The sequence below is a fragment of the Dipodomys merriami genome, unplaced genomic scaffold (assembly GCF_024711535.1).
Source record: "Dipodomys merriami isolate MVZ:Mamm:240054 unplaced genomic scaffold, mDipMer1.0.p SCAF_39, whole genome shotgun sequence".
NCBI classification, from domain to species: domain Eukaryota; kingdom Metazoa; phylum Chordata; class Mammalia; order Rodentia; family Heteromyidae; genus Dipodomys; species Dipodomys merriami.
The window spans coordinates 4,517,013-4,535,062 of record NW_027205492.1 but is presented as its reverse complement, the minus strand read 5'-3'; the positions used below and the strand labels follow the sequence as shown (position 1 = coordinate 4,535,062).

The window sequence follows — 18,050 nt, the reverse complement described above, 5'->3', positions numbered from 1 at the left end:
CAATAAGTCCTCAAAGCAAAAAAACCGCATTCCAAACTTCTTACTTATCACACCCAAAATCAAACCACCTTCCATGTTTTCTGGCTCTTTCTGAGTTTCACTGTTATTTACCAAATTCCAGCAACCAGGTATTTAACGCAGTAATTTACTTCAAGCCTTTCTCTTTGGAATGTTTTCTTTTAATGACTAGCCTGGAGTATTTTCTCTACAGGGATATACTGCCTTTCAAGTCTGGCTGTCTTCTTAATAATCAATAATTCTGTTATGTTTCTAATTTCACATTTTATATTCTTTTGGGGGATCATCACAAATTCTTTCCAATTTGGGGGCCTTTGGCTCTATCAGCTGGGAAATGTAGGAGTTGGGGTGATTGCTTTAAGGACTCTCTTGCTTTTCACAATGAAAAAGGGGTCTCACTGAAATCATGAGTTAAATGTAGTGTGGGATACTTGAGATAATTAAATTGTGAAAATGAGCTAGTGTGGTGGACCCCCACTAAGAACAGGTCATTTCCCCCCCAAATTTCTAAAAGATCACCCTGGCTACATCCCTTCAGCCTCTTCTTTTTAATAATGTTTATTTTTTGATAGTTTCTATAAAGGTAATGTACAGAGGGGTTACAGTTCATGAACTTAACTTCTGCTTGGTGCTTTAACCTGTGATGTTCTGTCATCTGGAATGTTTTCCTCCATCCTGGGGATCCTTCAAAACGTGACCTTATGAAAAAGTTACCTCCCTATCTTCCTTCTAGGCTCCACACTGCTCTGGAGCACTCTGTGATCATGAAAGCCCTTCGGCCTCCTCTCTGGGACTCAGTTGGTCTGGTCCTTAATGTGACAATATAGTTTCTGATCTGTGTTATCAATGAATACTTGGCGTTCTGTCAGACGAAAGGGTATGTGCTCAGGGAAATGTCAAGAGCTGATGAACACCAGGTACCTCTTTTTACGTCATAGTGCTGGTGCCTGATTATCCCTGAGGGGGCTGATGCAAGACGCTGGGTAGAAAGATTGTTTTCCCTGTGTAGACAGGACAGTTGATGTGGCTTGAGATTTTTCTAGGCTGACCAGCAATTGCTCTATTGTTTAGCCTTAAGGCTGACCATGGAGCCTCAGACAGAAGCAGGATGCTTCAGATAGGAGACCAAGGTCCTGGTGCATTTTGCCTTGTTGAATCTTAAGTATGAAAGTAAGATCTGCAGGTAGGGAATGCATCTTTTCTCCTGTTCTGAATACTGCATATCTACTGGACAAGTCACTGTGAGTAACTCCAAAATCATTTTCAGTGCTCTTCCTTAATGCCACTCAAACACAAATGTGCAATTCTCCCCCCATTTCTGACTTCCTCTCTAAAGTTACCCACATAGGACAGGTGTGCCCTTGAAAGAGAGTCAGTTAGAGGCTTGGAAAACTGCAGGTGCTCTGTTCTCTCTTTTACAGATGGTATTACTGAGGTTTAGAAAAAGCACAAGCAACTAGTCCCTGCCCCCATGTCATGGGAGAGCAGAGCTTAGATCAAGATGGTGACACACTAGTGTGTTTTACTGACATCCAGAAAAGAATCAGAGAATAGAGGAGCTTCTGTTCTGGAAGACTGGGAAGACAAATAAGTGAATAAAGGCAGAAATAATCTCTTCCCTGGGCCTTACATCGTACAGTGCAGGACAAGGCCTAGATGGGGGCTAAGGCCAATGGATTCACGGTCCAAAGTCCTACTTCTCATGGGTTTTTTGTCATGCTGTGAATTCCACATGTCTTTGAACCAACCATTTCAAAGACAGTAACAATTTTTCATTGACAATAGATTCCACGTATGCAACTAACCAGGCATAAGTTGGAATCATAGAAATTACATAAGAAATCATTTAACCAAGTCAGCTAGTTGCATTTCATGATAGATTACCTTACTATGTGAACATGTAAGAGGTATTTCTTCCTTACAGGGCCTATACAATTGGCATAAAAACAAAGAGAAAAAAAACACATCTAACCACAGACATTTTTTTTGTCCCTATACTCTTCTAGATCATTTTGTTAATTAACTACCATGATTCCTAAGAAGGCTGGGCAGGCCCGACGTGCTGGGCCTTACATGTCTTCTGAAAATGTGCTCTCCTAGCCCTTGTCTGGCTTCAGTACTCCTCAGGCAAGGCTGCCTTTCCTAGGGACTGCGTGTCCCCTGGAGGATGAGTTGACAAGACCAGGATCCCATACTTGCATCTGAAGACTGCTTTGTGTCTTCAGGACAAGGTTCGCTGCATACATCTTATTCAGAACGAGAGGAACAACTTAATAGAAGCAAGGAAAATGGCTTCTCCAACTGTCCGTCCATCGACATTTTTGGTCCCACAATGTTTGGTCTTCTATTCTACTTCAAAGGTAGAATATAACAAAAGAAACAAGAATATTTGTCAGAGACAATATTTGTCAGATATTCATCCAATAGGTAATAATATTTAAAATATATAAAGAACTAAAAATAATTAAACACTAAAAGAACAAGTAATCCAATTGATACATGGGGCTATGCCACAAAACAGACAGTTTTCAAATGAAAAAATACAAATGGTTAATAAATACACGGAAAAAGTCAACACCCCCAGCAACTGGGGAAGTGAGATGCCACTTCACCCCAGTCAGAACCATTATCATCACTGAAAAAGAATAACAAATGATGGTGAGGATGCAGGTGGGAAGGTAAAGACCCCTCTGGAAATCAGTACGGAGCTTCCTCAAAATCTAAAGAAAAATTAAAACCATGTTTATCAAAATGAACTCCAAGAAATGGAAGCAAGAGGTTCATTCTTTGTTGCTGCCTTTGCTTTCATTTCTTTTTGTCTTGTTTGTTCATTTATCTGTCTTTGGGAGAGGAAGAGGAGGCACAGAAATGGAGGCACAAAGGGTGAACCAACGCAGCAGTGGTACTCAGTAGACACTATGTGACACTTGGGAGGGAAAAACTAGAAGAGAGTGAGGGAAGGGGTGACATTGTCCAAAAAGAAATGTGCTTTACCTGACTTGTGTAACTGTAACCCCTCTGTACATCACCTTTATAGTAACAATTGCTAAAAAAAAATTTCAAGAAAGAACTTCTATATGATCCAGCCATACTACTTCTGGGTAATATTTAAAAAAACATCTGGTGCTGGTGGTTCATACCTGTAATCCTAGCTACTCAGGAGGCTGAGATCTGAGGCTCATGGTTCAAAGCCAGCTGGAGCTGAAAAGTCCCAGTGAGACTCTTTTTTTTTTTTTGGTCCGGTCGTGGGGCCTGAAGTTGGGGCCTGGGCGCTGTCCCTCAACTCTTCATCTCAAGGCTAGCACTCTACCATCAGTGAGACTCTTATCTCTAATTAACCACTAGAAAACTGGAAGTGGTGCTGTAGCTCAATGTGACATATATAGTGTTGGCCTTGAGCAAAAAAGTTCAGGGACAGTGTCCAGGCAAGGGCCCTTGACCAACAAAAAAAATTTTTTTCATCAGTATCAGCTTATTATAGAGACATGTAGATATCTGTGTTCACAAGGACACTATTCAAATTATGACATCAGCTTAAAGAAAATTGTGTATACACATACATATATGTGTGTATATAATATATATGCATTTCTATTATACATATAATTATACTATGTATTATTATATAACATATACTTTGTATACATTATTGATGTATACTTAATAAAATAGACTTAAATGAATCAAACAAAAACAAGAACCACCATGCTAAAAACAAATTATATCAGGATCCCCATTCATAGGGTAGTTCTACAGGACAAAAGGGGGCCTGTAATTCTAACAAAGCTACAATTGTATGTTTTAAAAACCAAATTTATGTCTATGTATATAAGCAATTACAGACTAGCAAAAGAAATAAAAATCGAGATTATCAATATTATGTTAAATAAAAAACTGATACAAAAGAGTAGATATTGTTTCATTTATACATAGTATACAATAATGAAATTCATAGAACACATGGAAGTGTGGTTATAAGGGTTGGGGATGAGAGGGAAACATTCCCCACAGTCTTGAGAACTTCCTACATAAATGTTCCATGACAATTTTATTCTCAAGTTTTTCCTTTGGCAGAACTTGACCCCCTGGGCCTGGCACTTTGTGAGTCCAGGTTACCAGATTTTAGATAGCCTCTGTGCTTCTTTTCTGATATGTGAACAGTATTGCTTTCTATTCTGTCCTCAGCACAATCCATTTTATTATCTTTTCTTACTTGCTAAGTGATCTGCATAGAAAAGACAAAACACCTTTAATTGTCCTCTTCGATTCGCCAAACATGCCATTTTCCATTCTTGGGTCAGATGATGTCCCCTCCCTTTTTTTTTCAGTCATGGGACTTGAACTCTGGGCCTGGGCACAGTCCCTCAGCTCTTCAGCTCAAGGCTATGCTCCAGCACCACTTCTGGTTTTCTGGTGGTTTATTGGAGATAAGAGTCCCATGGACTTTCCTGCCCAGGCTGGTTTTGAACTGTGATCCTCAGATCTCAGCCCCCTCAGTAGCTAGGATTACAGGCGTGATCCACCAGTGCCCTGCCAGATGATGCCCATTTTAAGCTGTCTTACATTTAAAAAATTATTCAGGAAGAGTTTTTTCTTTACCTATCAAGAAACAATACCTATGGCACGTTATTCGCTCATTTTCTCCCGTGTTTTCCTAAATTACTTTTGTCTGCTTTCATTTTTACTAGAAACTTGCATTGCAAATTTTGAAATGATATTTTAAAACTTCAATACATTTCCTTCTGATATGAGTATTAAATCTTGACCCCCTTGGCTTTTACTTGTATATTTTGCACACTGCATTAGTCAAAAGATGTTCTCCTTTTATCTGAAGATATAATCAAAAGGTATCAGATCCTTTTTGGGGGGGAGGGTCTGGTTGTGGGGCCTAAACTCTGGGCCTGGGCACTGTCCCTCAGCTCTTCAGCTCAAGGCCAGCACTCTACCACTTGAGCCACAGTGCCACTTCCAGCTTTTTTCTTTTTGCTTATGTGGTGCTGAGGAATCGAACCTAGGGCCTCAGGCATACAAGGTAAGCGCTCTACCACTGAGCTACCTTCCCAGCCCATCAGATCCTTTTGTTAGTAAGCTCTGAACTAGATGGCTCTGGATCCTTTTTCAAAAGAAGTGGATGGAAGAACCTAGAAAAAAGCATCATGATAAGTGAAGTGAGTCAGGCCCAGGAAGACAAAGTTTGCATGTTTTCTCTTTCATGCAGAAGGCAGAATTGGATTATATATATGCACAAGTAAATGCCTTGGATGGTATACAAGTGTATATAATGTATTAATTGAAATACAGTACATTTAGGGAAGATCTCACACGGTGTAATTCCTTAGAAAGGAAAAATCATAGTGCAACAAAATGAACACCGGGAAATGAATACTTAAAAGGGGTGAGGTGAGGTCAAGGGGAGAGGAAAGATGAATGAAGAGAAGAAGGGGAGGGGGAATGCAGGCACAGATTCAATGTATATCCTACAAAATTAAGAAAACTGGAGGACTGGTGGCGCATGCCTGTAATCCTGACTATTTGGGAGGCTGAGCTCTGAAGTTCACAGTTCAAAGGCAGGCTCGGAAGGAACGTACACGAGTCTCTTATCTCCAATAAGCCACCAGGAAACCAGAAACAGAGCTGTGGCTCAAAGTGGTATAGCACTAGCATTAAGCAAAAGAGCTCAGGGATAGTGTCCAGGCCCCAAGTTCAAGCCCCATGACCAATGAAAAAGAAAAAAGAAAAAAAGAAAAGAAAAGTAGGGGAAGGGGTAAGGTTGGGAGGGAGTGATGAGTGAGAATAATAAAATGATGAGCAGTGACATCAAGATGTATTATATTGATAAACTGCTTTGTTGAATGCATCTCTTTTGTACAACTATTTAAAGATCATAAAAATCTTTTCAAAAATGAAACATATTTAAAAAACCCAGAAACATTCAAAAAATTAAAAAAAAATAAGTGGCAGTTGTAGAGTCGTACAATTGCCAAGCATGGAAAGCAGTATTACATCAGGAGAATGTCACCTCAATCTGTTGACATCTCTCCCGAGGGAAATCACTGCCCTTAGAACAAAGAGAACCTTGGTAAGCGATCAAGTGCATAGTCCAGAGTCAAAGTGCATAGCTCCCATGTCTTATAGATAGGTTATTTTTTTATCCATCTGTGCTAATTGAAAAACATAGCTGATTATTTCTTTTCCTCTTCCTTATAGCACTCCTTAGGACAGATTGGGATTCTAGGATAGAATGATTTCAAGCCTTCTTCCCTCCAGAATATCTCCCCCCCCATGGCTCTCCATGCATACTGACTCCCTGTGAGGGTTCTCTGCTCTTCTCGGTGGGGTGTCCATACCACAGTCTTCATCAGCCAATGAGAAGAATGCCATAGGGGACCCTGTATGGTATTGTTACAATATCACATTGTCACAATGGCAGGAAAGCACATTTGTACATTAGGTGAAAGTACTCACTTTGTTTCCCACTTCAATACATTAACAAGTTCATCAGGAGTGGAAAATCTTGAAAATGCAATAGTTTAGTACCTCTGCTGGAAATCTTTTGCCTTAAAACGATACTGTGATGGGGAGGAGGAGGATGAAAGGGGTGATATTGATCAAGATGCATTATACTCATAAACTGACGTGTTGAATTAAAACTCCTTTGTACAACCACTTAAAGATAATTTCTACCACACACACACACACACACACACACACACACACACACACACACACACAAATACTGTATACTTAAAGTTGATTTCATTGCTAGAACCCAACCCAATAAGGAAACTAGTGCTTGCTCTGTGTGTGTGTGTGTGTGTGTGTGTGTGTGTGTGAGTGAGTGAATGAGTGTACTAGGGATTGTACCCAGACCCTTCTGCTATGCAAGTAAGTGCTCTACCACTTGAGCTGCAACCCTAGCCTTTTGTTGTTGTTTTTGTTTTGTTTGTTTTTGTTTTTGCCAGTCCTGGGACTTGAATGCAGGGTCTGGACACTGTCCCTGAGCTTCTTTTGCTCTACCATTTGAGCCACAGCACCACCTCTGGCTTTTTCTGTGTATGTGGTACTGAAGACTCGAACCCAGGGCTTCATGCATGCTAGGCAAGCACTGTAAGCCACATTCCTAGCCCAGCTGTTTGTTTTTGAGATAGGGTCTCACTAACTTTCCTTGGGCTGGTTTGAAATTGCTATCTTCCTGTCTCTGCCCTTGGAGCATGTGGAATTACAAGAATGGGCCAATGACTGGGGGGAAGCCATATTCTTCCTTCTTTTTCCATTTGTCATTTTCATCACCATTTAAGACACCTCTTAAGTTCTCTGGCCCACCAGTAGAGTCTCAACATTTCACTGTTCATGGAAACTTCTTGAAAATATTGTGGTTGTTCTCCATTCTCCAGCTGACAACCCACCAAAACTGTATTGTCTCCTAAATGTTAATATAATCAATGCAACAGATAAGCCAACATTTCTTGCTTCTTCTGGTATAAAGTATTCGGCAGCTTTTGGCACATGCTAGTTGTGATGGCTAGGAACTTCCCAGCAGCTCTGGATATGTGTCCCAGTCATTCCTTTATTTTTAGAGCTAAGGATCAAACAGAGGGTCTACCAAATGATGAAAAATTGTCCTACCATGCAAATACATCCTTCAAACCCACTGCATCTTTTTAAAACTCTCTTTTGGCTCCCATAAGTTCATTTGATTTCTGTGTCTTTCATCAACTATGATTGCTCCTACACAGGTAAAAAAGCATTTCTGGCTCAGTTGGAAGCCAACAGAGCCATAGGGCTGAGATCTAGAATGGAGCCTTTGAACCATGGCAGCATGGACTAGGAAAGTGTGATCGGGTTCTGGTCACTTTTGTAACTTGAAGTCTCATCCCCACTCGGTACTTAATTTTTTTTTTAAATACAAGAAACTCTGTGTTATAATTTTGTGATAATGATAAAGATTTTTCTGGAGTGTATGGGAGTAGGAAAAGGTCTCTCACATTGTGTCCCTGTTCAACGTTCCCTAGGGACATCAGCAATGCCCCCAACTGAGAGGAGGGGAGGAGGCTGGCATTAAAGTAAGAAAGGGCAGTGCTTTTTAGCTTCAGCCACACCCTTGATACACCCTGTCCAGGAAGATATAAATGAGAAACAACCCTCAGCTCTCAGCTAAGACTCATATTGGCAAGATGAAGTCCACCATCATCTTCATCCTTTCTCTGCTCTTTGTTCTGGAGAAGCAAGCAGCTGGTGTTGCGTTCCAAGGTGAGTAGGGTGGTTTGGACAAGGGAAAGATACTTCAAGGAGCAGACCCTCCACCTAAGGTTATTATTCTGGGGCTGAGCAGAAATTTCTTCAAGGCAGCCCTTCTTCTTTTATGCTGGTATGAAGGCATGAACTCAAGGGCTGGAGCGCAGTCCATTAGCTTTTACACTCAAGGCTGGCAATCTACTACTTGAGTCAAACCTCTGTTTCCAGCAGCCCCTCTTCTTAATGAGAACAAGTCTTCACTAGAATTCAGATGTCTTGGGGGCGGGTGGGGGTGGAGGGTCATGAATGAATTGATGCAAGAGATCTGGGTAGGCTTGGAAGAAAGGAGAGGTGGGAGATGATGTAACTTTTTTTTTATTATTATTATCAATTACTAGGTCAGACGAAAAGCCAGTTGCCAGATAGATCCTATGAATATCTACTTACACAACAAAAAACTCATCAGCATGTTGGACAAAAAGGCGCCAAAGGAATATCAAGTGAAGAAAGTTTTCTGACCCAAACTAAAAGCCAGATGCAGGGCAGTGATCTTTCTATGCAACAAACACAAACTAAGCAGGCCTATGTGGCCAAAAAACAAGCCAGCCTTTGCCAGGCAGGAGGTTTAAGCCAACAAAAGTCCGCCCAAATGATCGCTACTAAGCATGCTGGTGGACAGACACAAGTCCATAAACATTTTGATATTACCCAAGCCAAGGGAAGGTCAGGTCAATATATGAAGACAAAAGGAAGCTCCCTCTACCTTGGAGCCAAAGGCGCTTCCCAGCTCAAGGGAACTAGTCAATACATGAAAACCAAGGGAAGCTCCTTATATCAGGGAATGAAAGGCACAAAATTCCAAGAGAGACAGGTCTCATTCAAAGGGCAATCACAATATCCAAGTGACGAGCAAATGCAGCAGCAATTTGTCAAGGGAGCTCAAATCAAATACCAAGACTCTATGGAGCAGTATCTTCAGTAATACGCTGAAGACCAGGACAGATTTGGAGGTAAGTTTCTTACTATACTATACAGGAGAGATACCTACTCTGATGGTTAGAAGTGGTAGATGAGGCCTTCATGGGATTATTTTATGGGATTGAGACTTCTTGTCTACTTCAATAGAAGTGCTGTGTTCCCAGGGCTTTTTGGGGGGGCGGGAGGGGTGGAGGGTGGGAAAGATAGATGAGCTAGGCTCCTGATTAGAAGAATGAAAAGCTACCTTGGTTATCATTAGGCACTGAATTTCTACTCTTAGTAAATATCTGCGATGGTTTCCTTTTACCTAGACTTTAAAAAATAACTTTTTTTTCTGACCATGCACTACCTAGATAAGCATATTTATAAGTTGATAGTGTAAGCATTGCTAATTATTAGACACCAGAGTAGTAAAATTTTATTACTTGCTTATATTGATCTAAAGCATAAAAAATAATATTTTCTCTTTCTGCATGCTGTTGAGCATGCTTGCATCCCTGTTTGGGTATAGCTGTCCTTCTCCAGAGAGCCCAGGTCCAAGGACTTCATTTGCACTCTTTCTTTCAGAATACAGGGAAGGGATGAATACAGAGAAAGATGTCTGTCTGTGGCATCAGAGAGTTGACTAGAGAGGGAGAGACCCCACTTTTCCCCATTGTATATTCATAATGCCAGGAGCGAAATCTGAAACCCAATGAAGGAAAATGATGCTTCCTGTAGGCAAGGAACATAGGCAATATCCGGAGCTGACTCTTGGTGGCCTAGCATACTAATATGTGTGAGTTGGTTCAGCTGATACCAAAAGGGACAGTGGTCAAATCTGACATCCAAGCCTTCTCCATGATCACATCACTCACGGTCCTCTCTTTCCCGAAGGGTCATCTTACCTGAGTGCAGTCTGTTACGCCTTCAAGATTCATTCTCCTGGGTGATTCCAGACCCTTGGTCCATGGATGATGCCACCTCCTCATACTTGCTTTTCTTTGGGATTTCTAACATGTGCTTTTCAATAAAAACATAACTTTCTGCATCATTTGCTTTTGACTTCTGAGATTTTTTTTTTTTTGCTTTTTTCAGGTTTAGAGGGCTGGGAGACATCCCTGAAATAGAGAGCTCCAAAAGAAAAGCAGGTGTCTCAGAGTATCAAGGAAAATGCTAATCAAAGACACATTTCTAGATAGGTGGTTAGAAACCAGGCATGCAATGGACTGGGAATGTGGCTTAATGGTAGAGTGCTTGCCTAGCATGCACAAGCCCTGGGTTTGATTCCTCAGCACCACATAAACAGAAAAAGCTGGAAGTAGTGCTGTGACTCAAATGGTAGAGTGCTAGCCTTGAGCAAAAAAGCTCAGGGGCAGTGCCCAGGACCTGAGTTCAAGCCCCAGGACTGGCATAAAGAACAAAAACAAAGAAACCGGGCATTCAAGACAGTCATCCCGTGCTACCTGAGGCCATGTCTAAAGCCTCTCATGGCCCTTTTCCTCAAGAGACTTCAGAAACTCAAAGTGCCCATAAATGGCAGAGATTAACTGCCATAGGTCCTGGGAAGTCCCAGATTTACTGGTGCCTTCAATATCACCAGTTCATACCAGCTCATTCCAAGAGAAATTAGAAAGAATTTTGGTATGAATAAAAATGAAAACAAAAAATACTAAAACTTTTGGATGCTTACACTTACAAAGTGTTTATAAAGAAATGTATAACTATAAATATAATATAATCAATGACTGAAGTTCCAAACCAATAAGCTAACTTTAAGGAATTTCAAACAAAAATAAAAGTAAGTAAGAAAGGAAGCTAAACTCAAAGCTACAGAAGAAACAAAATAGTAAATACTTAAATGAATGTAAAAGAAATATATAAGCTAGGTTCCAGTAGCTCATGCCTATAATTCTAGCTACTCAGGAATCTGAGATCTGAGTATGGCAGTTCAAAGCCAGCCCAGGAGGAAGGCCTGTGGGACTCTTATCTCCAATAAACTACCAAAAGTGGAGCTATGGCTCAAGTGGTAGAGTGCTAGCCTTGAGCAAAAGAAGCTCAGGGACAGTGCCCAGACACTGGGTTCGAGTCCAAGGACTGTCACACACACACACACACACACACACACACACACACACACACACACACACACACACACACACACACACAACAAAAGCAACATGTAATTGAAACTAATAGAGAATTTGTTGAAGATGTAGCTGTAGTGGTAAGATGCTTGCTTGCCTAATAGAAAAAGGTCCTGAGTTTAAACCTCAGTATATCCAGAAAAAGACAGTGCGAGACAGAGACAGAGAGAGAAGGGAGAGGGGAGATAGATAACTGATGTCCTGTTGGGTTGCTGGGCTGTATTACCCAGTATCCATTGTGAACATTGCCATTCTCCCCTCCAGGCTGATGCTCAGGGCATACACTTTCCAACAAATGATACTTCCTGCTTCTTTTTTGTTTCTGGATCCTATAGTTTGGGTGGGACTTCTGGAAGCTCCTGGGAGATGGATGTGAAAGTGAGAGATAAAGACCCATAAGGCCCGTTCCTGGGTTGTAAAGTTAGGGCTAGGAATAAGAGCCTCTCCCTCTCCCAATAGTCAGCCACCATACTACCATCCTACTGCACTCTCCAGTTCACAGAGATAGAAATCTGCCAGACTCACTTTTGACCCAGGGCCCCCCACACACACTCCCCATTACCAGCAATCACTACTCTGTGTGTAAAGTAGTTATTGTGCATGTGATTGCTTTCTTCATTTCTATTTCAGATAATTGACTGTTGTTATCTGAAAATGTTACTGCCTTTGTATGTTGATCCTGGATTCTTCTACTCTATTGACTGTTAGTCCTCACTGGGTTTTGGTGGTAGTTTTGAGGGGATTTCTACTTGTATGTGACTGAGTCATCTTCACACACATCTTCACACAAAGAAGATTGTGAGAAGATGGGACCTCTTCCTTCAAGAGGCACCTTTCCATTCTGAATTCATCTCCTTATCATTGTTTTATAAGCTTCTTTGTATCTTTTGAAAATATTTTGTGGCTTAAATTTCTCTTATATTGACTTCTGTTCTCTTTTACTCTCCTATCTGCATGGATTCTTTCTTGTCTGTTCTTTTTCTTTGTCTCTCTTCTCCACAGGACAGGAGTGTTTTGTAAACACTATGCAGCTGAGCGTTGATTTTACTCTGTCCATTTACTATAACCATACGAAGTATTTTAATTGGAGAGACTGAGCCATTGAGATTTAAGATATTAATAGATAAAGGAATTTAGTCAATGACTTCCCAGCTGTTTTGTAGCTCCTTTCTTCCTCTCAAAACTATTTCCTTGGCTGGATGTTGGTGAATCATGCCCGTAGAACTAGCTACTCAGGAGGCTGAGGTCTGAGGATCTTGGTTTAAAATCAGCCTAAGCAAGAAAGCCTTTGAGACTCATCTTTAATTAACTAGCAAAAAGCCAGAAGCAGAGCTGTGGCTCAAGGGGTAGAGCACTCACCTTGAGCAAAATAAATAAATAAATAAAGCTCAGGGACAACATTCAAACCCTGAGTTTAAGCCTCAGTACTAGCACACAAGAAAAAAAAGTATTTCTTTGTAAGTAAGTGATTTTTAAGGGGAATTCGATCTCAAGACACAGAGAAACACCTTTTGAGAAACTGAATCTGGTGTCTCTATTAGAAAGCAGGAGACTGTGGAAGGACTCATATCCCTCAAAAACTTGGAGCCTCCAATGGACTTAATACTGTTAGGAAACTGAGCCATGAGGGTAGTAAAGAAGGAGCAGAAAAACAATCTCAGCAAACGAGATCAACTCTCATAGACAGTTGGAGAGGGATGCCATGGTGACCTGAGAAAAGTCAGGAGACTGGGCTGGTGGGGGCTACATAGGGTCTGGTCAAGGGACAGGATTACAGGGAGCTCAAAGAGTCTTGCGAGATCACAGTACAGGTCTGGCAGGTCCAGGAATCTACTGCCCAAGTCCCTGCCCCTGCTTCTAGGAATTCTTGTGCCCATCACCTGGGGGGTGGAGAAGAAGAAATGGATTTCACCTCTAAGAGTCTTAAGAAAGTCTCATCCACCAAGATGCCAAGATGGCGCCACTTAGACCCAGTATCCGTATTTCAATTTCTTCTTAGAGCATGTTTTGGATCCTTTTCTATATCTCTATCATAATTTTTGGTTTGTGGTTGTCATGACACTTATACCCTAAGTTAGATTGTAAAGCAAAAACCCTATAATTTTATTTCATTGCACCCTTGGATTTTGAATTTTGATGTCACAATCAACATCTTTATTGCATATCTGGTAGAAACTTGTTTATAGTTATTCATTTTAGCAGTTTTGTCTTTAACCTTAATATGAAAGACATATGATTTACATTTTACAATGGTATTTTTTATTGGTGCCTCTTAAATTCGATCCTGTGTATATTTTTACCAGGAAGTTTTTATCCTCTCTGATGTTCTCAAGTTCTTTTCTTTCAGGTTGAAGAACTCCATTTAGCATTTCTGGTAAAACAGGTCTGGTGCTGATGAAGTTTGTAGGATTATGTTTCTTCATGAAACCCTTGACGTGTATCCTTTAGTTTTCAAGGACAGTTTTGTAGGGTAAGTAACTTTGGTTTTTAGATTTCTTTCCAAGAGTGCCTTGAATATGTCATCAAACCTCCCTGGCCTCTAGGATCTCTGCTGGGAAGTCTGCTATGTGTCACACTGGAACTTTCTTACATGCTCTTTGTTTGGTTTCTTTTGCTGCCCAGGATCTTTTCTTGGCTTTCACCCTTGAAGTTTTGTTCATGCTATATCACAGTGTAATCTTATTTTGGATTGAATCTGATTAAAGATCTTTGATCTTCTTGTATCATACACTTGTATCTTTTTCCAAGTTTGGAAAGTTTTCTGGCCTTATTTCTTTTTAAAAACAGCTGTCTCCCCTTTTTCTCGAATTTCTCTTGAGTGCCCCAACACATACACGTTGTCCTTTACTTGCTGTCTTATGAATTTCATAAGCTTTCTTCTCTCTTTATTATTCTTTTTCTACTCACTACATTTTTTGAGGGGGTGGTCAGTTGTGGGGCCTGAACTCTGGGCCTAGGCACAGTCCCTCAGCTCTTCAGCTCAAGGCGAGTGCTGTACCACTTGAGCCACAGCGCCACTTCTGACTTTCTACTTATGAGGTGCTGAGGAATCCAGGGCCTCATGCATCAAGGCAAGCACTTACCACCCAGCCACCTTCCCAGCCCCCTCACTACATACTTTAAAATAACCTATCTCTGACCACACTCAAAGATTCTCCCACCAACACCACCACCCTGCCCTTTTTTGTGCTGGAACTGTAGCTTGAACCCATTAACCCTATTTGAAAATTTAGACTTTGTTGCTGGAGAGGGAATTAGTCTACTGTTTTGTGATGGATCATTTTATTTATACATACGCTTATGTCTACACAAAGTGCACTGAGTAAATTTTATTAAGATTTTTGAGTTTATGTTTATACAAGATTAGAATATAATTTCCTTTCATGTGATTATCTTTGCAATATTTTAGTATCATAAAATTGAGATTCTCGCTAGACACTGGTGGCTCACACTTGTAATCCTAGCTACTCAGGAGGCTCAGATCTGAGGATCATGATTCAAAGGGATCATGGTTCGAAGCAGCTTGGGCAGGAAAGTCCCTGAGACTCTTATAAACCACCAAAAAAAAAAAAAAAGTGGAGCTGTGGCTCAAAGTGGTAGAGTGCTAGCCTTGAGTAAAAAATAGCTCAAGGACAGTGCCTGGGCCCTGAATCAAGCCCTATAAATGAAAAAAAAAAAAGTGATACAAAATGTGATTGAAAATCCAGAAGGTGTGAGTCAGTGCCTGGAGCTGCAGAAAAATTTCTGGAAAATGAAAGCAAAATCATTTCATTAAGGTTTAAACCAAGTAGAAAGGGTTGTTTTTCTACATGTGAACTATGACTCTCTGAGTTCAGCCAAACTAGAGCTAGAAAACAGCAGCTCAGGTACACAGACAACAATAGCAAAAGGATGCAAAGCCTTTAGGTAGCCACAAGGATGAACTAGAAAGCCAGGGAAGACTTATTACAGAGAGCAAAACTTTGGCTTTTCACATTTGGCTCCAGTTCTACTGGGTGCACATAGTAATGAAACTATTTTTTAAAAACATTGCTTGCAAGGTATATTCTAGCAACCAAGCAAGTTGGAGCCACACACATTTTAGCAGAAGTACAGAAAGAAAAAGTACCTCCACAGTTATTTACCCTGCCATTCACATTCCAAAATGTCCTCAAGTTAAATTTTATCAACAAATGTAACTTTGGTACATTTCTGGAGATTCTGAAAAGAATGGACTAAGATAGAAAACATTAGTTACACATTAAACTTAAGTCCCACACTGAGTACAAATTGGCTTTTTTTTTTCTGCCCCATAAATCTTGAAAGCACATTGTTAATAGCCCATCATCTTGCTTTGTCTTTGTGATATGAGGGTGGCATTTAAATCTTAATGTGTTAAAAGGAAGATCTTAAGGTGGCTCATGCCTGTCATCCTAGCTACTTAGGAGGCTGAGATCTAAGGATTGCGGTTCAAAGCCAGCTGGGGCAGGAAAGTCTGTGAGACTCTTATCTCCAATAAACCACACAGAAAATCAGAAGTGGCGCTGTGGCTCAAGTGGTAGAGCACTCGCCTTGAGCTGAAGAGGTGAGGGACAGCACCCAGGCCCAAAGTCAGGTCTCACAACCAACAACAACAAAAAAATAATAAAAAGAAGGAAGATCTCATAGGCAACCATATCTGAGCCCAGATATATAAGGAGACAGACAAACTGGATTGCATGTTCTGGGAAAGACAACTCTTTTATTGTCTCAAAAAAAATAATAAATCACAAGGTTTACCTATATTCTGTTAATCAGAAGTATTCCATTAATTTAACTTAGGATTGCTAAAACCACAACATAAAGCAATGCCCTGAAAAGAAGTGAGTCCATGGAAGCAGAGCAGGTAGACTAGGAAGTCAGACCTGGATGTTATTTCAAAGTGTCTCTTCCTGGGGACTGAAGGAAACGGTTGATGTTCCTTGGTTACACTGATGCACTTCTGCCTTCCTGTCCTGGGAACTACAGCTCCCCCTGTCGGTGGTCCTCCACTGTAGGTGACAGACACAGACACCCTGCAGTTCCCTGGCATGATGAAGCACAGCAGCCTCTTCCTACTCACTGTGACGGTCCTCCTTTGCCTCCACATGGCTCAACCTAGATTCTTGTGGCGTAGAGGTAAGGTCTGACAGTCCTGGGGATGCTGGGACAGGGAGGTGGCACTTGGAAAGGAGATGGCCCCCATGCAGGAAGTAGCTGATAAATGACCCAGGTTGGTGCTGATTCTCTCTGTGTACCTCAACGGTGACCTTGACTCGCCTTGCGACTTTTTTTTTTTTGTAGGTTCTGAAAAATCTGGGTACTGCCCCGAGTTTCATCTTGACTGCCGTTTCACCCTGCTCCCCAAGTGTAATCATGATCGGGGCTGCAAGGAAGATAAGAAATGTTGTTTCTACTACTGCCAAAATCAGTGTGTCAAGCCGTGGTGGACTTTGAACTGAGGTGACAAACCCCAGATCTGTTCCTCTCTGTCTCCTCTGAAATCCTCCTGCAGAGTCACTATCCTTCAATGATGCCCTAAAACAGTCTGTGGCTCTGGAACTCCCTGTGATCGGAGGTTTTTAAATGGGGGGTGAGGGGGCGGATGTACCCTTCATTTCATGCATGGCACCATGCTTCTCCTCTGTACAGCAGGCATATTGGGGCAAAATTTATCTCTCAGCTCTTTTTTTTTTTTGGTTGCTGTGAATGGATTTTTGCTATGATGATTGCTTTCCAATCCTCTCCCCCTCTCTCTCTGTTTATTTTTAGAATATTTTTTATGGTGTGTGCTAATGAAATATTTTCCACCTCACATTTAAATTGTATGGTCAAGAATTATGAGATCTGAATTCCTTTGTGTGGCTTGCCAAGAATCCCTGGCTCTCAGTCCCGGATTTCTTGGCATTATATCTCAGTCTTCTTGGGAAGAGAGTGCTAGGAGGCTCCAGATCATGGTGGTCCTGGAACCAAACAGCCATATCCCCAGCATAGTTTGCATCTGTTTCTAGCTCTGATTCTCCTCTCCTTAGGTGGAAACGTCTCCTTAAACAAGTCAGAAGACAGGTGTTCTTCCGGCTCAGACTTGGATAACCATGCTCCAATCTTCCCCTGCTTCTCCCAGGCCCCTCCCTTCCTGCCTTAGGAGTTAAATGCTTATGGATATGAAAATAAAATGAAGAAATAAAGGCCAGCGTGTTAGTCCATCTTCTGTTGCTACAACAACCTGAGGTTGGGTGCTATATAAAGAAAAGAGGTAATGGGGAGAGAGCAAGGGAAAGAATGATAGTGTCCAAAAAGAAATATACTCTTTAATGGACTTATGTAACTGTAACCTCCCTGTACAACACTTTTATAATAGAGATTTATTTAATTCAGTGACGGGGTTCAAGAGCGTGTCACCAGCATCTTTTAGCTCTTGTAGAACCTTATGGCAAACAATACCACTGTAATGAACCATGATGCATGCAGAAGGAAGATTCAGCAGAAGTGCCCATCTCCCTTAAGATACCTATACTGGGGCTGGGAAGGTGGCTCAGTGGTAGAGTGCTTGCCTTGCATGCATGAGGCCCTGGGTTCAATTCCTCAGCACCACATAAGCAGGGGGAAAAAAAGCCGAAAGTGGCACTGTGGCTCAAGTGGTAGAGTGCTAGCCTTGAGCTGAAGGGCTGAGGAACAGCGCCCAGGCCCAGAGTT

The 18,050-nt window shown here is 41.3% G+C and overlaps 1 protein-coding gene and 1 long non-coding RNA gene across 4 annotated transcripts in view; both read left to right on the top strand.

The window, feature by feature from the left end:
* LOC138805203 (uncharacterized) overlaps positions 1–10,264 on the top strand; it is a 33,900-nt gene extending 23,636 nt beyond the window's left edge. The window contains exons 1-4 of one of the 3 annotated variants that reach the window (XR_011365466.1): positions 6,889–6,903; positions 8,031–8,268; positions 8,652–9,263; positions 10,108–10,264. This is a non-coding gene — a long non-coding RNA (uncharacterized lncRNA). Of the gene's footprint in view, positions 1–6,888; positions 6,904–7,886; positions 7,902–8,030; positions 8,269–8,651; positions 9,264–10,107 lie in introns of those variants that run through there. The other 2 variants (XR_011365464.1, XR_011365465.1) reach the window with 2 other exon arrangements.
* A 3,444-nt stretch (positions 10,265–13,708) lies between these two features.
* Positions 13,709–17,537, top strand: LOC138805334 (WAP four-disulfide core domain protein 15A-like). The gene is made up of 4 exons (XM_069990120.1): positions 13,709–13,827; positions 16,373–16,493; positions 16,659–16,817; positions 17,387–17,537. The coding sequence occupies exons 2-3, from the start codon at positions 16,406–16,408 to the stop codon at positions 16,814–16,816; spliced, it is 246 nt and encodes an 81-aa protein (XP_069846221.1). The 5' UTR covers positions 13,709–13,827; positions 16,373–16,405; the 3' UTR covers position 16,817; positions 17,387–17,537.
* Positions 17,538–18,050: the final 513 nt, after the last annotated feature.